This window comes from Anarrhichthys ocellatus, unplaced genomic scaffold, assembly GCF_004355925.1.
Source record: "Anarrhichthys ocellatus isolate YVR2014 unplaced genomic scaffold, GSC_Weel_1.0 scaffold19, whole genome shotgun sequence".
In the NCBI taxonomy this organism is placed as follows: Eukaryota; Metazoa; Chordata; class Actinopteri; order Perciformes; family Anarhichadidae; genus Anarrhichthys; species Anarrhichthys ocellatus.
This window is the reverse complement of record NW_022280049.1, coordinates 6,553,053-6,576,011: the sequence shown is the minus strand read 5'-3', so window position 1 is coordinate 6,576,011 and position 22,959 is coordinate 6,553,053. Positions and strand designations below refer to the sequence as shown.

The 22,959-nt window shown below is 43.9% G+C and overlaps 1 protein-coding gene across 1 annotated transcript in view; it reads left to right on the top strand.

Moving 5' to 3' along the window:
• Window positions 1-17,124, top strand: part of pigg (phosphatidylinositol glycan anchor biosynthesis class G (EMM blood group)) — a 56,893-nt gene extending 39,769 nt beyond the window's left edge. Inside the window, exons 11-13 of the mRNA XM_031857700.1 lie at window positions 4,271-4,580; window positions 8,286-8,449; window positions 13,278-17,124. Coding sequence (XP_031713560.1) covers window positions 4,271-4,580; window positions 8,286-8,449; window positions 13,278-13,500 — 697 coding nt within the window. The 3' untranslated portion in view covers window positions 13,501-17,124. The remainder of the gene's footprint in view (window positions 1-4,270; window positions 4,581-8,285; window positions 8,450-13,277) is intronic.
• Window positions 17,125-22,959: the final 5,835 nt, after the last annotated feature.

The following is a 22,959-nucleotide window of genomic DNA, read 5'->3' as shown; positions in this document are numbered from 1 at the left end:
TGTGTGTGTGTGTGTGTGTGTGTGTGTGTGTGTGTGTGTGTGTGTGTTTTCGGTGGTCTGAACAGCAACACGCTAAAGGGCAGTTGGAGGACTTTTACAAACTCCTCGATACAAAATGACAACGTATCCGAGGAGGGCTGCTGGGATTGTTGTTCAATACTAATGACTCAACAATTAAACTCTCCGTAGTCTGGAACAAAACCTCCCTTTGGAACGAAGTTCCAAGATGCTTTGCATATTGCCACCAAGCACACACAGATCAGAAGGCATCGTTACATGCTGCTCCTCTAACTGCTGCGATTAGCTTGCTTACATCTCTCATGACTTTATTGTTAATCCGTCCTTCAAGGGGACAGGCTGACAGGAGGGTGTTGCAGGAGTCTTGTTTAGTGTTGTTGCAGTCCCTGCTGTTTTGTCTGTAGAGTCTGATGGAAACAGATTGCGTAATCCCCCCGTTAGCTAAATGATTAAGTAAATGCTGGAAAAGTTGAGGACTCTGATTGGTGCAAAGCTGTGCTATGTGATGTACTGTAATCAGGAGACACTTGAAGTGACTGCAGACACTTTGTGAACCACAAATCTTGATCGTGTTATGGCTCAAACAAGGAGGAGGGCTTGTGCTTTTTCTTTTTTTTTTTTGCATCGAAAATGTCAAAGCAAACAAGCTTCCTTTCAGCCTTGTCTCGGGGCTTATTGCCTCAGAGTGATGTGTCTTATCACTGCAGTCTGAGTTAAATATACAGGTTTCACCACAGGAGGCATCTGTGAATGTTTCACATCTAAATCTCATGTGTTTTCCTGTAGTTGTAAGACAATTAAGAGCGTGACGCAGTTTTTATACTCTCAATTCTTTCCACCCAGCGCGCGAGTTAACAAGTCAGCCCGGCAGCTTAAATCCATCGCTGTCCTCGCATAAAATCAAATCCACGCCAGGATTTTTCCACGTTTCCTTCCCCATGAAATAATGATGAATACAATCCCTGCCACATTGTGAGGGGAGTAGTGAATAATGAAGAATAGTGCTGCATGGAGCATATTACGCTGCTCCTTCCCTCCGTTGGAACAGGTTTCCACAAAACACACGGATTAATAATACATGTCCAATACTTGCTCAACTCCTTCAGGGTCGGCTATTATCCCGTAACACTTCCTCGGCTCTGACTGCATCCTGCTGCAAAAGAAATGTCCCTTTGCTCTGCGTAAGCCTTCTCTTGACATTTGTAATGTCATGCTTAGGTTTCCAAAATGTGTAAATAGCTTTTTAGCAATTAGCGTTTGGAAAAATGACCAGAAGCTACTTCATATTCATGTTAGTTATTATATGGGGTACTGTGTGGCCAATAGGTGAAATTATAAAAAAAATACATTGTATTGATGACTGGGTTAATCGCTTCATGTTTGCAGAGAATACAATTAAAAGCTTCAGTGTCCTCCGGCTGTAACTCCTCAAACTCAGTGGCTCCCTAGACTTCATTAGCTCTTAATGCTCTTCATTTCCCCTCCATCCATGCTGAAATAGAATAAAACAACTTATCACCACCAGAGCTCTAACGTCTCTTTTGTTGTCTGCTTTCTTTTTTCTTGAGGGCTAATTTACTATATTAGTAAATGTAATTAAAGGGCAGATTTTAGGAGAAAAAGCTCTCTCCATTTAGGTTTCTGTGGATAAGAGCATACGCTGAATGCCTGAAATGGAAATTAGACTAAATGTAATTGCCTTCATAATCGAAAGCACTTTTCCTTTAAAGCTTCAATTTGGGACTTTTTGAGCATATCAATTATTGATAGTTGGGAAGTGATTTTTGTGGAGTAAGCCTTTATAGAAACCTTGTAGTTTTAACCTTGTAGCAGCTTCAGACTTAAGACCCAGAGTTACAGGGCATGCATTATGAGCCTTAAATCTGTGGTGAATCTTGCTGCTATGAATTCAGAGCTTACAAAGCTCACATCCTAGAAACTAGAAACAATGTTTGGGTCTAATCAGCCAAAACTAAATAACCAGACAGTCGACCAAACAAACAACAAACGGTATGAATGACAAAGCTTTATTTGAACAATTTTACTCATCATTGAAATCAACCAGTTTGTAAATTGTATTGCTTTATTAACTCATAAACATTCACAACTAGGAACCATAGTAGACTTGTCATAGAGGCAGAAGTTAAAGTTACAGAACACCTTTTACAACTCTGTTCAACCCTTTTAATGTAGCCATAGTCCGCTCACACTGGTGTTTTCACTCATGTTGTCTGATGAGACCTCTTCCCACCACAGTGTACTTGTACCATAGATATAAAATGGGAGTAGAGCGGACATTCCCATTCAAATCAACGTAGCATGATGGTCAGAGTGGCGGCTTATTTTTGTTTGTACTGTTGTCATTGAGACATTTGTAGCAGGCTAACTTTCGTATAAACTAAACTGACTTACATCAAGTCTAAAACAAGCAGTGGCGTAGTAACATTACAAAGCAGAGAGCCGGAATGAATGAGTAACGTTTAAAAAGTCGATGCCTTGTCCACACACGGGATTAAAGCGTTGTGGAGTTAGCAAGCAAGCTAACTAATGGACAGCTGGCTAGTTAGCTTGCTAACACCGCCGTGCTAAGCAGCAGCGCAGGGTTTGATGTTCCCTCCTCAATCAACATCGTACCTTGTTATCATTCTTATTGGTCCATCGAGTTTTGTGACATCACGTTACACCCAGCGAGGCTCCACCCACTTTAACTGACTAAAGGTCTAATCATTGAAAACACCCGTTTGATTTTAATACTGACAAACATGTCATGTTCTGTGAAACGATGTTGTGAAAATGGAAAATTATAAACGTCTTTGTGTAAATTCAAAATGAAAGGCCCAACCTGTCCTTTTTTTGTGCCATATAAATTGAGAAGACTCAGTTTATCTAGTCATGTAGTCTAACACCACTGCGTTGCTATACATTCTACTGTACCTTCATGAAGGTTATAATGTTCCTCTCATTATCAGGCTGCATTAGTTTTAGATATAAGTCGAATAAACTGACAACTGAGTGTATATTCAAATGCAACTAAATAATTATTCATGGGAATTTAGAGTTTTGAGTTTCTCAACTCATAATTCAAAATGCCATCTTATCTTACTCCAGTGTTGACACATATAACCGGTAACGGGCTGAAATGCTTTGGTTAGGTTGCTGGCAGTAAGGCTACCCTTTAGCTTACATTTGGCTTGGCGTTTTTTATTTTAAGAAATGGTATTTAATGTTACCTATGCTTCAACAGTGCACACTCGAACATTTCATATGGGGCCCTTTGTGTTTCCTGTTTGTGAATGCAGCAGCTCACAGGAAGTGATCTTGGACCGAAGCTGTTGCCCTAGCAACTGAATGTTAATGAAAATATCTGTACTCGGTTTATCCTGCTGACATGTTCCCAACGATGGCACTACAGTGTGTGCTTCCTGTGAAAACAGACAGATTAGTCTCTGAAATACCAATGAAAACATGTGGTTGTTGCTGTTCTTACTATTTATAACTTGTGAAAAAAAGAGAGTTTTGATATCGGTATCGGCTGAAAGAATTTGTTGACAGGTTCCTCAAAAAAAAAAAAATAGTGATGCAGAAAGTACAACCGACAGAGTGATGGGCGTGAAAGTCTGTTTTCCTCCAGTGATTCGTTCTGTCTTCCAGTCTCACACCTTTAATTATGAATGTTACATTGACACACTGCATACTGAATGAAAGAAGGGTTATGAGTTACAGGAATATAAAGAAACCTGTCGAACAAGAGGCAGCGTTAGGAAATTAATTGGAGGAGTGAACTTTGAAAAGGTATTACAACAAAGGTCTGACTGAAATATGCAGGTATGACTGTTCAAATGTTCAAAGTCCCAAACTTGTTTCTACAAATTAAGGTTAACAAATGAAATGTATTGTTTTGAGCTTTTACACTCCGTTTCCCATATCTGCTGTTACTGATGCTGATGTACAGCTTGTACAGCTTTTGTTGTCACCTTTATTTGATAAGAAGCATTTTTCTTTTATCATTCAGTATATAAAGTCTGAATTCAATTATTTTCCTCACACCTCCAAACCACAGCATGTGGATATGTAATTGCTGAATGCATGGACAGGTACAGCAGGACTGCCAGAGACTCCACCTCCCAGACTCACTTACCACACTTACTTGAATATTGGACGAGGAGTTTTGTGGAGGAAAATCAATGCTTGCTTACTTGCGAATGCAAGAAAAAATAAAAAAATGACCCCGCCTGTAATCTTTCTCCTTTAGGGGAACAATGGAGGCCCGCTTTGTCTACGTCTTCATCTTGGGCATCTTCTTCACCGGCACCAAAGACCTGTTGCGATCCCAGATCGTCTCAGCCGATGCCAAGCTGAAGAGCAGGGGCTTGTGGGAGATTTACAGCGGCTTGGTCTTGTTGGTTTCGCTGCTGTTTCGCCCTCACAACCTGCCGGTCCTGTGCTGCTGCCTGTTGATCCAGACGCTCATGGCTCAGTTCATCTGGAAGAAGCTCCACTACGACGCAGCCCAAACCACCATCATGCACTACTGGTTTGGTCAGGCCTTCTTTTACTTCCAGGTAATCCACCCTAAGGAATGTCGGGGAGGTGTAACTGCAGCTTCTTTTTGTTGAGTGTTACTGCCAGTTGAGCAGTGAAAGGTGTTAGAAGTAATGTAGAATTAGAAAAATGAATGAAAATGAAAGTTTGGCTGGAGTGAACTTTTTTCTTCTCTTTTGTTAAATCCATTTCACATCATAACGGTCTCAGTCAACTTTATAATAAACAATCTGTACACATCTCAACATCTTGCCCTCAGTTCAGACTGGAGTGTTTGGTCTAAAGATGTACGTTTGGTCTCGTAGTGGCGTTTCACATCGGCGCTTCTAATAATGGCCACGATATCTGAACACATGAGACAGAGTGGTTTAGTAGTGCCAGCAGGAAGAATGAACAAATAAGAGTCCGTCCATTCTTTATTAAAAGCTCTGTTTTCGTGGTCCACTCTTCTCTTTTTAGAGCGCACCATGTGAAATGACTTTCTCTCTCTCACTCACTCACTCACTCACTCACTTACTTACTTACATATATATTCAATTGGCCGAGTAGCATCGCGTGAGATAATTTACAACACATGCAGTTGTTTGGTGTGTTTCCCAGACGGCTGAACGAGTGTCGTAAAGGTTAGAAAAGCTGTGCAGGTTAAAATGGAAGCGGTTATGCGTCTGGGTCCGGATAGGACAGCGTTTGGGTCCGGCTCCGGACCGCCTATTAGTGACCCCTGTGATAGAACATCAAAATCTTGCTCTTTTTTTTTTGAGAAAATCATAATTTTCTTGATATTTGAGTGGCCAGACACCAACATCTCAAAGTTACATGTTCCCTACAGTGTTATTCATATATATTACCAACTGTTTTAACTTGAGAGTAATAACAGTAAATGGGGCCGCTAAATGTTAGTTGTTAAATTCAGACAAGCTTGTTTGAGCCCCCCTACCAACCTCTCCAAATTACCTTTACCGATTGAATCCACCCTGGAGCAAAGCCAGAAATAAGTCTTGCCATTAAAAAAACAAACAATCAAACCAGTGTACAAATTACAACCATTCCACAGATCTGTTGGTGCTGACGCCAAAAGAACAGAGGTGTGAAGAGTCAAAACCACCTCCTCCCATACCTACGAAAAGTTCAGGGAACAACAAATCAGAAAGCAAGTTTTCCTCGTCTGATTGGAAGAGACATCTAATTTAACGCCCTGACACGGAGTGTAGCAACATTTAGGAAAGCTATCACCACTGATAAAGTGTTTGCTACTGCAAGAGGAGCAGTTCTGAGCAGAGGGAGTGTTTCTGTGTAAATGATATTACTTCCTGGCATGAAGGCCAGCTGGACTAGTTGCTTCCTGTGGATGAGTGCGTTACGAGCTCTGAATGCTCCTCAAAGGCAGATGTGATACCTGCCTTTTGATTGAGCCTCCACCCAGGACCGAGATCTGGTTAGCAGAGGCTCGCTTCTGTCAACGCCGAACTTATGCATCGCTAACAATTCAATAAGCCTCGTCACCCCTCAGGTCATTAACAGCATGATGGGCTCGGGATTAGACCACCACCAGACAATGTTCAGCCTCGATCGCCCAGGCATGTAATTGCAGACCTTTGAGTAATAACGTTCTCGACGAAGCTGTAGCCATGATGGATCCGTAAAGCGGAGACATGTGATTTCAATTTGCTTGCTCCGAAACAAAAACAAACTGGTGTCGTGCACAATAATCACAACTATGTTGAATTACAATCTGATCAGCGAGCGCTGCTACAGCTGATCAGTGAGCTCCGAGCTGCACATTGATCAGCGTTGTGAGACTCTTGCTCTTTTCAGAGGCTTTCCTGTAGATATTGGCAGAAAACTGTTTTCAGTCTCCTTGTGGTTTGGCAGCTGATAAACACACAAAAAACACAAGAGGATTATGAGAAATCTTTCAGGTAACCTCAGACGCAGACATTGCTAGCGTCGCATAAACCGCATCACGTGATGAATTAACTGTCTCGCGGTGGAAGTCTTGGCTGTCTGATCATTTTGAAGCGATGGACGAGTGAGACTCTGCTTTCTGTGGATTTGTCGCCGTCCCAAAGCCAGACGGTCGGTAAGAAGCAGAAAGGAGGAGGTGTCTACGCTTCACAAGTGAGCCAGTTTGTGTGAAATATGAATCATCACGAGGGTGTTTTTACAGCTCAGAAGTGACCTGAACTTCCAGCAAACACAAAGTTACAATAGATCGTTGTGTTCGGTGAGACAGACAGTTTAGTCTGAACTTTAACTCTAAAACATTTGTGGCGCTTCTGTTTTTCTTCTCACAACTTATTGGCCAATGCAGACCGACGCTCCGCACATTTGAAAGATCACAGCGAGTCTAATATCTCCATATGCAGCCTCCAACCTGCTCACTGATATTCACTGCGTGTTTGTTTGAGACGGAGGCAGCTGTTAATGTTCTCTCCCTCTGTGATCAGAGATGTGTGCACAGGCGGCTTGATGTGCTGCTGCTCGTGGCTCATCGTTGCTTTCAAAATGAAACGGGAAAGACATCCTTGATCTCTGCTCATCTCCCTGATGTTTTTTTTCTCGTCCTTGTGTATGTGCATGTTCAGGGTGGAGCAGGCCACAGCAGACCTCCATCACAGTGAATGTTGAATTTAATTATCACTTGTTACGCCCGTGGAATTTGCTAATTATACAACGCAGAACTGTAAATGAGCCCATTTGGATTTTGTAGGAAAAGATGCGAGCGAACGAGCAAACGGTGTTTCTCAGATGTGCTGATCAACGCCTCGGGGTCGATTGATTCCTCTGAAGGCTCCGAGGCGTGAACAGGACTCACGGGAGGTGATTTCAATAACACCAAAGTGCCAACCAGAAATCACATGGAGCACCCGAGCAGCACAGATGTGAGCATGGATTACTCTGGCTGTGACAAAGGAATTGTCCAGAGAACAATCATACTTGGGTTCAGTAACGTCTTAAGACTCACCGGAGTTAAGAGCCCCTCAAATAATCTAACAATAACCTGCTTATTTATTAGTATGTATTCTGCACTGGCCCAAGACGGATAACTTTATGTATTTTGAAATTCTTTCATTTTCAAAAAGCTGTAATGATTTCTCTCAGAGGCCGGTGGAGCTTGTGATGAAACAACAAGCTCATAAGAAAATCCTTAAAATACATTTTAAGGCTATGAAATGTTTCTTCACATCTTTTTAGTGTTGCGCTGTATTACTGCTTTTCAGCAAAGGCATATTTTCACAGCACTAAAGAAACACCCTTTATATTGTCGCTATCAATCCTGATTGCATTGCAGTGAAAAGGTCTTCTAGAGCTGGAGATGAAGAAGGAAAATAAAACCAGGTTAGGAAGGTTTAATGTTTTCAGTTTACTGCTCGTTACAAACTGGAAACTGGCTCAAAAGCTAAATAATCCGGGGAAAAACCCAAGCGTTGGTGCTGGCACAGAGTCTCTCTAACAAGAGTCCACCTGCAGACGGTTCGCCGTGTGTGCTGCTCTGGTCAGGGACTGGAAAACACACAAACAACAACTGGGCCGCTGGGAAGTCGCCAGAAAGCTCTGAGTAATGATGATAAAGCAAAGGGCCGGTTCTTTAGAGCTCCGAAACGCTTACAAAGCTTCGCCCCCACACAATCTTTGTGTTCTCCTTTCTTGTTGTCTGTGTACAGAGTGCGTTACTCCCGTGCCCTCTGCGATGCTAAAATAAGATTTATTCTGTGCTCCCGCAGGGCAATTCCAACAACATCGCCACCGTCGACATTTCCGTCGGCTTCGTCGGACTGGAGAGTTACGTGGAGGCACCTGCCGTCTTCTTAACGGCCCTCAGCACTTACGCGGGGCCCCTGCTCTGGGCGTGTCACCTCGTCTGCTACCTCAGCTCACAGAGAGACCGGTGAGTGCCAGTTTAAAAAGTCACCCTATGGGTGATAATCATCCAGGAGTGTGTTTACGTGGAAGGCTCATAAAAAGATGATGTACAGTGGGTACGGAAAGTATTCAGACCCCTTTAAATTTTTCTGTTTCATTGCAGCCATTTGCCAAAATCAAAAAAGTTAATTTTATTTCTCATTAATGTACACTCAGCACCCCATCTTGACAGAAAAAAACAGAAATGTAGAAATTGTTGCAAATTTATTAAAAAAGAAAAACTGAAATATCACATGGTCATAAGTATTCAGACCCTTTGCTCAGTATTGAGTAGAAGCACCCTTTTGAGCTAGTACAGCCATGAGTCTTCTTGGGAATGATGCAACAACCTTTTCACACCTGGATTTGGGGATCCTCTGCCATTCTTCCTTGCAGATCCTCTCCAGTTCTGTCAGGTTGGATGGTGAACGTTGGTGGACAGCCATTTTCAGGTCTCTCCAGAGATGCTCAATTGGGTTTAGGTCAGGGCTCTGGCTGGGCCAGTCAAGAATGGTCACAGAGTTGTTCCGAAGCCACTCCTTTGTTATTTTAGCTGTGTGCTTAGGGTCATTGTCTTGTTGGAAGGTGAACCTTTGGCCCAGTCTGAGGTCCAGAGCACTCTGGAAGAGGTTTTCTTCCAGGATATCTCTGTACTTGGCCGCATTTATCTTTCCTTCAATTGCAACCAGTCGTCCTGTCCCTGCAGCTGAGAAACACCCCCATAGCATGATGCTGCCACCACCATGTTTCACTGTTGGGATTGTATTGGGCAGGTGATGAGCAGTGCCTGGTTTTCTCCACACATACCGCTTAGAATTAACGCCAAAAAGTTCAATCTTGGTCTCATCAGACCAGAGAATCTTATTTCTCCTAGTCTGGGAGTCCTTCATGTGTTTTTCGGCAAACTCTACGCGGGCTTTCATATGTCTTGCACTGAGGAGAGGCTTCCGTCGGGCCACTCTGCCATAAAGCCCCGACTGGTGGAGGGCTGCAGTGATAGTTGACTTTGTGGAAGTTTCTCCCATCTCCCTACTGCATCTCTGGAGCTCAGCCACAGTGATCTTTGGGTTCTTCTTTACCTCTCTCACCAAGGCTCTTCTTCCACGATTGCTCAGTTTGGCTGGACGGCCAGGTCTAGGAAGAGTTCTGGTCGTCCCAAACTTCTTCCATTCTAAGGATTATGGAGGCCACTGTGCTCTTATGAACCTTGAGTGCTGCAGAAATTGTTTTGTAACCTTGGCCAGATCTGTGCCTTGCCACAATTCTGTCTCTGAGCTCCTTGGGCAGTTCCTTCTCATTTGCTCTGACATGCACTGTGAGCTGTAAGGTCTTATATAGACAGGTGTGTGCCTTTCCTAATCAAGGCCAAGCAGTTTAATTAAACACAGCTGGACTCCAATGAAGGAGTAGAACCATCTCAAGGAGGATCAGAAGAAATGGATAGCATGTGAGTTAAATATGAGTGTCACAGCAAAGGGTCTGAATACTTATGACCATGTGATATTTCAGTTTCTCTTTTTTAATAAATTTGCAAAAAATTCTACATTTCTGTTTTTTTCTGTCAAGTTGGGGTGCTGAGTGTACATTAATGAGAAATAAAATGAACTTTTTTGATTTTAGCAAATGGCTGCAATGAAACAAAGAGTGAAAAATTTAAAGGGGTCTGAATACTTTCCGTACCCACTGTATATGATGATATAAGACACATTAACAAAGCTGTGAGGACAGTTTGCACCAATTCATTTTGAAAGAGCAACGGGGATGCAGGTGGTGCAATCGCTTGAGATCATCGAGCAAAATGTTGGGAACCACTGCTCCACTGTGATCTCCTTTAAACATGCGCCACTCTGCCATCTGCAGCATCACTGTTCCTACGACCGTGTTGGCCGTCTCTCTCTTTTTTTCCATACTTTCCCCTCTGAATCCTCTCTGTGGCTGGGACAGCGTAGGTGCATAGCAATACTCTGTTAATTGGCTTACTCGGGGCAACAGGGAGACCCGCTTGCGAGGGTATCCAAAGATGCATGTAAACAGCTTAACCTGCACAAGACCTCCACTGGAGAGAGGCCAGTAGCCGGGTCGCTGTGTGTGTGCGAATGCAGCCAACAACTGCAGCTTCCCCTCGGCATGAGGCCCCAGCACTGAGCTGAGTGATGAGGTCTGTGTCCGGGCAGCAGCTGCCCTGCTGATGGAGCCAACAGTAGAACGCTCCATTTCGACAAAAAGATGGTGTTTGTATAAAAGGTGTGTTTTAATTTGAAGTAACATAAATGCATGGATATATCTGAAGCTGCAGAAAGAGTCTCTACTTTATGCAAAAGAGAGCTTTGTTAGCTCAAATGAGAACTGAGAGGAGGGGTGTGTATAACCAAGCATGATTTGTATTCTTAATAATCTTTGATCGCACGTTTGAATATGAAGTGTTTAACATTTCAGTAGTTCAGCTGGTCTCTGATTTAAAAAAAAAAACAAAAAAAAAAAACTCTCTATTCATCTTCAAACTTTCGGCGCTGCCAGCAGCAGAGCCTAAAGACGACAAAGATGGTTTTGATTTGGCCACCCAACACTCTGGAGCAGAACAGCTCATGGCTGGCTCCAGATGTCTTCAGAGAACGGCTCTGTGCCGTCGGTGACCTCTCAACCTTTCATTTAGCGACCAAACGGTTTGATCCACGACGAGACGTTGTCAAAACCTCGACGCTCGTGCTTCCGAGCTGAACATAATGACTCCCATCATCTTCCCCACAGCACCACACTACCAGTTAAAAGTAAGCTGAGATTGAAGCGACTGCACAGCAAAGCCGTGGCATTCCTTTTCCACTTGAAGCGTGGGCGCGCATACAGCAGCAAAATCACGTTACGGTCACCAACAAAACCCCTGAGACGTGTTGAGCTTTAATACAAGTTCAAACTGCTGCCCGGGATGTTGGTATGTTGCCTGTACTGCCCCTCACTCTCGCAGCGTGTGCTGCAGTGAACACTGCGGCCTCTAGAGGCCGCTGCAGCAGCTGATGCCGCATGAAATCACTGCTCGTAAGCATTACGTCCCCTTCGTCTTCTGCTGTTGTTATTTATAGCGTGGCGCTGTCCACAGATGCCCCCACCTGTAATATGCACTCTGAGACTCCACGATAGTCTCGTGTACAGTCGCTCATTACAGAATTCACTCTGCACCATCAGCTCCCGGAGAATGGACTTTGATCAATAGCTTTTCAGCGGGCCTCCCTCGACACAGTCGAACTCTAATTAAGGCCAGGAGAATGTTTTCATTGTTTCGCTGCAGCGAATAACTGTAAATCTTCAAAACTGGCCAATCAACACCACTTTACTTAATTAATATCATTAAAACTGTCTGTGAAAGAGAGATCCTGACATAAGTAAATGAAATACAATGCAGTGAAGGGCGACGTAGCTCTCCATCAAACTTGTACTGCTGTGTTTGTGTGTGGAGGATTTTCAGAGGTGGGATCTTCTTCCTCCATCAGTGCTTCATTCATCTTTCATTCTGCTCATTTTACACCGTGTTCTTTTGCTCGGTTATGACGGCAGAAAGAAAGGATTTATTCAGACCAAATAGAGTTTTGGTCTGAGTTCTGCACAGGCCATTCTCCAGCTTGGTCATTTAGTTCCAGGACTGTTCTCTTCTACCCACCCCGTGGATAAATGACATCAGGCTGAAGTTGAGCTTGATGAGCGTCTTTATCGCCTCCTTCATTTATAGAACCGTGAGTTAAAGAAGATGTCGGAGACGTCGCTTGTCTGCTCCTCTGAGAGAATTATCTCCTCAGAGATTGCGTGTGAATATTTCAGCAGCTCTTTGAGGTACGGCGCAGAAATCAACTCAAGCTGTCTTCAAAACAGCCGTCCTGTGGAACTCGCCACTAGTTGAAGAGCTTATCCGCCGATTCATGGTTGGAGCTTGGTGGGATTATGAACTGGTTGTTTTCATTATTTAGCTCAAACTATGTAATCCTCACCAACTTCATCTCTCGTCGTCTGAGCACAGACTTACAAACAGGACCGTTAGGGCAACACAAGGCATCAGACAAGTCCTCTGCCTTTTATTCGGATATTTAGAAAAAGAAAAGTTCTTATTATTATTAATCCCCCAACAAATGTAATCACTGCGTGTCCCTTTAAAGCTGTCTGATATCAGCAAATGATGTCTGAAGTTTGATCCAACTAAACGATGATCCAACTCTGCAAAAACAAGACAGTTCATAAAGTGGAAGTTTCCTTTGAGAGAGACTCACACAGAGGTGTGTGTGCGTGTGCGTGTGTTAAACTGGACATCTTCCCTTGTCTCCTACTTCTCTTGTCCTGGGAAGCAGCTTGAAGCTCCTCCCCCTCAGCTGGTCCTCTGCCTGCTTTTCTTACTGAACCACATCCCTGTGCTTAGCTCTGCTTGTGTTTCAGCGCGTCACAAAAGAAGCCTTTGTGTATCCGTGTGTTTGCTTTCACATCATCATCTCCTCACTGCTCCCCTCCCTTCCTCCATTCATGCAGGTTTTTTAAAGTCATTAACTTCTTTATCAGAACTTGGCAGCAATCCGTATTATTGTGAGAAGATAATTGGATCAGACTCTTCTCCTGCATAAAGGTAAAAGCTCAGGAAAAGTCAAAATGTGGCCTTTCCCTGGTGTGAGTCATCAAGCGATCTGCAGCTTCACTGATCGCCGTTTAGAAAACATAGGATGACCTTGGCTCACGTCGAAACTTTTTTCCCCGCGGCGCTCGACAGGAAGTTCCTCACCTGCTTTGCTGCCCCTGCAGCGCTCTCCTCCCCCTCTAACCAATCCTTTCCCTCTCCGCAGGAGCCCAGTTGCAGTCGGCCACGGCTGCTACTGTCTGGCCCTGCTGCGGTCGGTGCCAGCCGCCGCCTACATTGTGCTGGTGACGACTCTGCGGTACCATCTCTTCATATGGAGCGTCTTTTCGCCCAAGTTGCTGTATGAGTCCATGCACCTGCTGCTGACTGCGGGAGTCTGTCTCTTCTTCAACACCATGGAGCAAAGCCACAGCTCCAGTAAGTCTTAGTGGGGCCACGGAGACGCAGGTCCCTCCCCGAGGGGGGGAGTCAGAGGGTCGGGCCTTGTTCTTAGTACTCTGTGTGTAAGACTCTAAGACTGATGCACACTGCGATACGCTTCCCCTCGCTCCGTAGTGTGCTGCTTCACAAAGGCTCCCCTCCTTTGCTCTCTGTAGGTTTGCAGGAAATACTTTAAGAATGCACTTACAATGTATTTTTTCAGCCCTGTATTTAAATATTTCATTCTTTACAAGGAAAAAAAAAAATGTTTTTGGATGAATAAAAGTGAAAAGACATGAAGAAGGTTTTTGAAAGAGAAAAACCTTTATTTTACGTATACATGCAGCGTATTACCTCAGGGACTGCTGTGCAGATGTTTTGGCTACATGTATAATTGAGTAGTGGGAGAACATCATGTGTTCACGTTGAGTGTAAACATGTGGTGCTCGTTAACGGCTCAGTGAAGACCTGCATCCTCACAGGTGCTTTCAATTGTTCCGGCTGATTAGAAACCACTGCCTGCGTGTGGAAGTGACACGGGAAGCCGTGTACGAGTGTACTCGACTCGACTGCATTGGAAGGTGGCGTTTGTCACATTTTGACTCAAATAAGCAAAAGCACAGATGGTAATAATACAATAAATCAGGGCTCAGTTCCTGCATTGTGCCACTCCGTCATGACGTACTGGTTATTTGTAACACTCGTAAGGTGCAAAATGTCTGCTGTGACATCGGGTCTGTGGACTAATTACAAAGTTGTCCAGGTACCACAAAGCTAACAGATCCCAATCAAGCGGAGTGTGTCCCTGCCCACACGGTCCTGAGAGGAGGTCTAATCAGGCCACGCGAGGGAAAGCACTTTGTGTGGGTGTAACATGGAGGTGGTGGGGGGTTTGATACGGGGAGTTTTGTTTCTCTTCACTACATTTTAATTGATGTCTTTTTTTTATTCGTTTGACTTTTTCCTTAATGTTTATTATCCTTACCAGCCGCATCAGCATGTGTCTGGTGGTGTTTTCACCGTGTGTGTCGTCATGGTTAAACGTGGTCCTGGAGACACCGACTGTAGCCGGAAACTAGCACAGAAGAGGTTTGGAGTCATTTGTTTTTTTTTTATGTCCGTCTGTCTGCCAGTAGACATGATGGCATCGCTAACGTGCAAGATGGTCACAAATGTTTACAGGTGTGTGTCGTTGAGATCAAATGAAAGTGACGTTCAAGTCTGGTTTGGCGTCGCGGTCCCATCGCTTGATGGTCCCTAGTTCTCTGGTTCATTTTCTCCAGCTCCAACTGACATTTTATTTATTCAGTAGCAATTCCAGTGTCTCTGCAAGCATCTCTAATGCAGTGTAACGTCATCTAGAGGTCTGCAGCCCATCAGGAACACCAGACACACGTTCTTTTTACATTCAACACTTTGATCTCGATATCTCTCACTAAGAGTTTAGCCGTAGTTGTGTTAGTGTGAGGTTGCATGGAGGAAACACCATTGAATGCCATGTAACTAGCCAGTGTTTAAATCACCGCCATAAATACATTTTCATTCATCTACTGAAGTTTAAAGAAGACGTGAACAAATTCAGCACACTTAGTTTTCTCTTTCCCCCACATTGCTCAATAGAAAGTACAGTTCTACACTACAGGACAACATGCGTGAGTCTTTGTAGTCAGACGATCCTAAAGTTCTTCTGCGGGAGCGTAATTCGCCCTCATATCCAGCTGCATCTTTCTGATTATGCGTTACACTTTGGATGTACAGGTTCTATAATTCTCCAGAGTCTGGCAGCGCGCTGCAGACTGATAAACTTCTAGCACCAAAGTAAAGCTCGCAAGCTGGCTGTCGTCCAAAACAAGAGTATGGAGCCAAAGAGAGCAAGCGGTGTGTTGCTGCTGTGGTCCTCACGGAGCACACTGAATTACTACGTAGCGTCGCTCGGCCTCCATGTTGAAAGTCAAATAACAACCTGGAAATAAGCAGCAGTTCCTGTGGATGTAAGTCTCCCGTACGTCACAAACCCAACTGCTTCTGTGACATCGTGTTTGCTCATGTTATTTGTACCGCAGTGTTTTATTGCAGCGGTGCGTTACAAAATAAAAGCAAAGACCTCCATTCCAGCAGCTGTTCTGCTGAGTTATGGGGGGCTGTGATGTCGATGAACAGCTGTGACTACTTCAAAGCTGCCTCCTGATTACAACATGGCCATTCTTCCATCATTACCCAACATAAACCAGGTGGAAGATTTAGTGAGTGTTAAAACACACACAGTGTGCAGCTTTTTACCTCAAGGCACAAAAAAAAGGGGAATTGTAAGATCCCGCCCCCAACACTTGTCACTCACCTTGATGAGCTGTCTACCTTGAAACAGCATCTCGCTCGGGGCTGAGATCACTGACGTGCCCCCGAGGGGCCACGGGTGTCAGAGAAGCAGATGCCAAACCGAGGAAGGAAAAAGTTTTTAAGAATAAGAATAAGCAATGCTGGTGTTCAGTGTGTTTCTGAATAGATTCTGTCTGATGCAAGACGAGCTTCACGCTGTGTTTTGCTGCCACTCACCTCTCGACGCTGGCTATACCTACAGGAAACAGAATTTAAATGTACCGAACGTCATTGAAGGATTCCTTTGAATACGCAGGGTCACTGACAGACGCACGCTGCATAAGGATCCCTTGCAGGTGAGCTGGTTTGCATCAGAAGCAGCACTTTGAAGATGAACACGACCCTTTTCTAAATTGACAGCATGGCGTTGGCGCGTGCCTTCTCCTCTCTCCAGTTGAGTCAGGAGTCGTACACAAAGTGTGATGGAAATAGTTTAAGGTTACGATGCTTCACATCATAATGTCTTTGCACATCTTTAACCAACACAATGGCGTCATGGAAGCCCACTGTGTGGCTCTGATGACGTACGATACAGAACACGCGTTATGGTTTCTTTCACTCTTCTGTGATAGTAATGTTTAAAGGCAATCTAAAATGTAGTGCACACGTCCTGTCAGACGGAGGCCTATGTTCCGTTCTGAGAGGTAGACATGAATGATGTCGGTGTTATGGAGTACTCCGTGCTTTAGATGAAGTGTTGGACACTCTGCATCTCATCAGCTGCTTTGCACCAAAGTGAAAACCTGTGACACCACTTTGGTTGTGTGGAGTTTGAGGAGCTCGTGAAGTACTTTGGGACTCTGAATTGATAATATCATTACAGGGATTATTCGTCGCGGCGCTGGCAGCAGACTTGCCGACAGCAGCCAGAGACGTAATTTGTTTTTGTTTTTTTGGGGCTTTCTGCTGATGAAGTACGTGTCTATAAGGGGAGGTTCTTTCTTTGTCCATTCATAGTCGTCTATTCATTCTAAACAAACCAGAAACTTCTTGAAATACCTTCACACACAACGGCTATTAGCAGTATTAAAAACAAAAAAAAAAGAAGTTTTTATTCAAACAAGTCACAGAATATCCCTTAAAAACATGAAGGCTAGACAGGAAGTGGTGTCTGGGTCAAAGTCACTGTGACGAGCTCCAACGAAGATGCTCAGCTCACAGAGGCGAAATGTAATCATGATAATAACCCCTGTGTGTGTGTGTGTGTGTGTGTGTGTGTGTGTGTGTGTGTGTGTGTGTGTGTGTGTGTGTGTGTGTGTGTGTGTGTGTGTGTGTGTGTGAGTGTGTGTGTGTGTGTGTGAGAGAGAGAGAGAGAGAGAGAGAGAGAGAGAGAGAGAGAGAGAGAGAGAGAGAGAGAGAGAGAGAGAGAGAGAGAGTGTGAGTTTATTTCTTCCTCCTCGTGTACAACATGGCTGCACCAGTGCAAGAAGAAGCCTCAAAGCAGCTTCGCATCAAATCTGATGGGACGACGCTTTCCGCGTGAAATCACTCCTCTGTATCCAAATAGCTAGCGGCCCATGAAATGGATCAGAATAATTACAGCGTCCGCATGGTTGGGAGCATTTCAACGTGAGCTAGCAATGCTGTGGGGATTTTATTTTTTTGTGTGTATTGTTTTTTTGAAAGTCCATCTTTGTAGGAATGAGTTCAGTTCACAACAGTTTCTCTGTTTCACAGGATTCTTTTCCAACTGTTAAACTGTTATTCTGGTAACATCCCACTTGTTTTAAAGGAGTTCATGGGAACTGTGAAATCCATCCAGTTCGTCCGGCATGTGTGTGTTTATTTCTACCACTCTGTTTGTCTCCTCTTAAGCTGAATTGTGTCCCTTTTTTTTTTTTTTTTTTTTACCTTCTTCTGATTTCTGTATCTCCTAACTGACCTTTTTTTTGTTTGTTGCAGATTTGTGCAACAAATCTAAATTATGAAAAGTGACATGAGTGTTAATCATTTTTTAGAAAGACTTGTTCTTCCATTATTCATGTCCTTAATAATGAATTAAATGATTTGCAACACTACTGTTTCAGTTTCTGTGTGATTTTGTCAACTGCAACAACTATGAGAAGAAACGTCCAGAGCGTTCGCATTCTTTAAGCAGACATTTGCTTGTGAACACAGTCCTGATATCTACGTGATTATCTGTCCGTTATAGTCTTTCTGCTGCACGCGGCCTTGGTGGAGGCCGACTGACATATGAGGCACTTTTCACTGGAGTTCCTGCTGTCAAAGTTTCCCACCGACTTAGTAAAACTGGACACCGAACCATCTGTGGAAGTGCACCGATAGAGTAGCTTAGCGTGCGGTGTAGTAGTAGGAGGATGATAATTTAGCATCATCCTTCTATCTGCTATCCACCCACTAAATAATAACCTCATGCCTTCAGGAGCTGGACTTCAATGCCATCGTTAAAGGAACTGCACATTTCATGCTATGCAGTGAGTCTCTCTTAAAACCTCCAAAGTGAGGATGCGCTTAAGATCTATTATTGCCCCGAAAAACTAAATGTTGCACTCTAAATGTTTCATACATTACATCCTTTTTGTTATTATGATGCAGATCTTACAAAAGCAACTGCCTGATGGCCTATCAGGGCATGTCTTTTTCAGCAAAAATTTTGAACAGAAGTGAATTTGCTCTTTGTTCTGTTATTTTCACTTGTTATCTTATTCTCCTATATATGTGTTTATAGTGTTAGAGGCTACATGAGGCTGGGGTCATGACGGCTACCCTCTTCCCATTTCCTCTAGCTCCTCTAGGAGATCCCGAAGCTAAAAAAAAAAAAAAAAGGCTGTGTAATCCCTCACATTGTGACGTGTCCAGGAGGCATCCTGACCAGGTGCTCAAACCACTGGTGCTCGTCACTGCAAAGGTGCAGCCACGTGTCACCAGACAGGACACGCGTCACTCTCCACAGACAAGTCCGGGGCGAAACACTTCCTCCTGAGGGGTCTTGACGGTTTGCCGGAACTGCTTGCCAATACCACTCAGCAGATCCAAGAGTTTATTGGGCTAACTGAGCCCGAAGGCCCGTCCACCAGAGGGGCTTTTGAGTTTCCATCACACCTGGCACAGATGACCTTTTGGCCAACGCACCCAGTAGCTTGCCTCAGCAATGGAGGCTTTAAACACGACCCACTCTGACTGTTTTTGGCCTTAGGTTTTCTGCTCTCAGGTACATCTGTAAATCAGTTTATGCTCAAACATGGTGGTTGTTGTAAGCAGACCTAGATCTCAGGGCTGTTGCCCAAGTGACCACTTATGTCCCCCAACAGAGTGCAAAGTCCTCGGGGCAGAGCCCATTGAAGGACCCGACTTCTACGTCACGCAGGCCAAAGCGGAGACTCACGGACACATGGACGCAGAGAGTGTGAATTGGCCTTTAGGGGGTGCGTACATGAAGGCACAGACCAGTCAGAGCCCTCTCTGAGACCTGCAGTCACATTTTGATGACTTGGTTTTCTGGATGAACTCCAACAGCCAGGGTCTCATGAGAATCCCCCTCATCTGGCTTGTCTGGCATCGTGACATGAAACGGCGGTTTCTCGATTAAAAAGTAATCGACGAATAAGCGTAGCGGGCAAACTAACAATTAGCCAATCAGAGCCCTCGGCGGGACTAACGCCGTTGTCAAGCGGAACAAAGGAGTAGGAAGAATATGGGAAAATGACCCCGACTTCTCCGAATCGGTCACTCAATGGGCTCTCTTACGCATTTGGGCTTCTGAACAATAGTTTTGAATTTGATATGACCCCCTTGATTAACAAATACATTTTACATACGACATGTCATAACATCACATGTCCAATTAAAATGACATTAGATTCAGGCGGATAAGTTGGTCGTTGGTGATTAGTTTGTGAAAAAGACTACCCCCCCCCCCCCCCCCCCCACCCCCACATGGAGATCAACTGGAGTAGAAGCAATGTCAGGAGGGAAACAGACAGAATCAACTCGTTACACTCTATCAGGCAAATGGTTTCCCTTTTGTTGGAATTCCTTTAAATCATCATTTTTGCCCTCTTTGGTTTTTTTTAACATCCCAGAAGAGCTGTGAGACATGCCCACATTCTTGCTGATGTTTTGGTTGGTTTAATAACGGAGCTTTCTTCAAGTCATCCATTAAATCCAGTCGCCCAACTGAATTGCAAATCTTTTTCAAAGCTCCACTGTTTCACACTCGACATGGCAGTCCCCCCCCAGTTCTTAACCGTCTTTTAACTCTGTATGGTTTCATTGTAGATAAAACATGATAAGATGCCCTCTTGGGTGCCCTTCTAGTGGAGAAAACTTTATAAAGTGCCCTCTTAGATGTCCCCGCTGTAAATAATACATGATACCGTGCCCTTTTAGTCCCCCCCCAATCCTGAACCATCTTTAACTCTTGTTCTTGGCTGCCCTTACAGAAGAGAAAACATGATAAAGGGCCCTCTGGGGGGCCTTTCTAGTGGAGAAAACAAGATGCAGATGCTAGTACACGCTGGACAACTTTCTGTGCATATCATATATATAATACACATCCGAAGCATGTTGATTTGTATGTGCTCCTCTTTTCCCTTTCATGTGAAGTGAGGACTAACTACGGCTGTCCGTCCAGCAGAAAACGGAACTAATTACAGGAATGGAGCAGCTGGAGAACTACGTATGTGCCTCAGAGTCGGAGCTCTCCCTGTGAAAGCGACCTTACCTCAGCTGCACCGCTCCACTCTTTTGATGCTCCATGAGTTGTCTGCTAAGTGGCGGATGGCAGCGAGCCCAAAGAGGTTACTGCAAGTTTAGAGCTGGCTGCCTCTGACAACACAGCCACTGCAGGAGCTATTGATTGACACACGGCTCACTCTGTGGCTGCAGACGCTGCCAGGGTTCCCCTTCTCCCCCTCCCCCCCCCCCACTGCATCTCCACCACACTTTCTGTTCCAAGCTGCTGAGAGGAATCCAGCTCACTAAAACTCTGCTCAGTTGTTAAGAAGCCTGGAGGGGAACACTTGCTGTTTGCATAAAATTACTACTGGCTTGACTTCCACTAAAGCTGCTCGTTAACCCGTCGTGAACTACATTTTACACTTTTACTGATAAACAGATTAGACTGTGTGTTCGAGTTACAGCTAAATATATAGCGGGGGCTCTGACCTGAGGACTGCTTTACTCCACCTTAAATGTCAAGATGTGTTGGGAACACTTTCACTTTTCACATAATGACTCCCTGCTCAGAATAATATAGCAGTGTGTCTCTCTGAGGAGTTTTAGGTGAGAAATGTGACACTCGGCAATTGCATTAACATTTACATTTTGGGGGGGGTGTATTCAGTCAACCTAAACCGCCAAATGCCACTATATCTCACTCACTGCTACTTTAAGAAGTGGATGAACAAACTTGCCAGAAGTTATAGAGAATACCTTTCTGTGCTCATTTGCTGGCAGACTTACAGACATCTGCTGCAGAGAGTTTGGTTCATACTGAGTACAACAGATAATTAAATATCAAGGCAAAGCGTTTATCACTTATTGTTTCGGCAGGTTGCCATGTGAGATGAGTCGATTGTAATCCACAAATCCAGTTGGAGGTCGGTCACGGTGGAGTCGGTCGGTCATTAAAGGACTGTTAGGTCATCCTTGACCCAGCAGGAAGTCAATAGAACTGTTTCTCCTTCTACGCAAAGTATTTCATCCTTTAGAATCACAGTAGCCTGTAACTACAAAGCAGGAAGGCACATTTTTAATACAGGATATTTCTGTAGGTAGGTTTCTTTCCAATACAAACTACCCCATGGAAAATACCCAGAGATTTCAGTATCTGGCTGTAATCAATAAATTACTTCTGATCGACATCCTGCAGTATATCAACTTGTGCACTCAAGTTGAAAAACTGTACTTTTTCCCCCTTATTAGTCCAGCTCCAGTGAACCATCTTTGATTTCAGATAGTAGTAGTTTGGCCAAACAATCATGTGTTCTTCATCGGGGATGGAGTTTTCTCAGTTGTCATGGAGATGGATCTGTAGCTGTTGCAACTTTTAGGACCTCTCGTCCGTGTCGTTAATCCTCTCACACAGTCGTCCTCAGTGGATGAGGTGCATGTGCTCCGGTTTAGAGCTCCAGAGGAAGCAGGTAAGTGCACTTGGAGTTAGGACTGGGAAAATCGATTAATCGTTTAAATCCATCTTTTAATCCAAAAAGGCCAAATATTCTCTGGTTTAGGCTTCTCCATTTGTTGTTTTTCTATGTTTTATATCTTTGCACATTGACTGTCTTCGGGTTTCTAACTTTTAATCAGAAAAACAACACATTTGAAGACGTCACCTTTGGCTTTAAGTAATTGTGATCTCTCTATTTTTCAATGTTTTCTAACATTTTATAGACAAAATGATTCATTGATTAATTTTGAAAGTAATCCTCAGATGTATTGTTATTTAAAAAAAATTGTTAATCAAAACAACTATTGAGTTGCATGTTTGTTTTTGTCAACATCTCCATGAAAACTGAACAAATTCCATCTTCTGATGAACACCATGTGAAGTTTTTGAAAGTCCTGACAAAAAGCTTGTGAGTGGACTTTGAGTTATGATTGTCCAGGTAATACCAGTTCACACTGAGCTGTATGACAGCCACCACATAGTGCACACTGGGATACAGTACCAGTGTGATCAATGGCTTTTGATTGGGTTCCCAGCACATCAAGCTAAAAATTCATAATCATCTGCAAATAATGTGAAGACACAGTACGCACATAGTTCTGCCTCTGCAATGGTGCCTTTTAGTAGTTGCTCATTGTGCATTCAGTCACAATGAGAGCTCTAACGCTGTTGCTCCTGCAGAGCAGAAAATGAAAATCAGAAACTTTAAAGCTCTCCAAAGAGAGTACAAAGGAGAGAATCAAGCTTTTCAGAAATTGGCACAAGCGAGTCTAATGGCTTGGAAGCTCACACATAGGTAATGAACCACAGTTGTCAGGAAAGGCCCAGTGTTGGCTTTTAAAAGCCACTGGAGCTTTTCCAGACACAACTTTCCCTGGCAGCTGCACACCGACAAATGGAAATGTGCCTAATGAAAGGCTTTTAGGGGGTATTGATTTTTTTATTCCTCCATAAGTTCGGC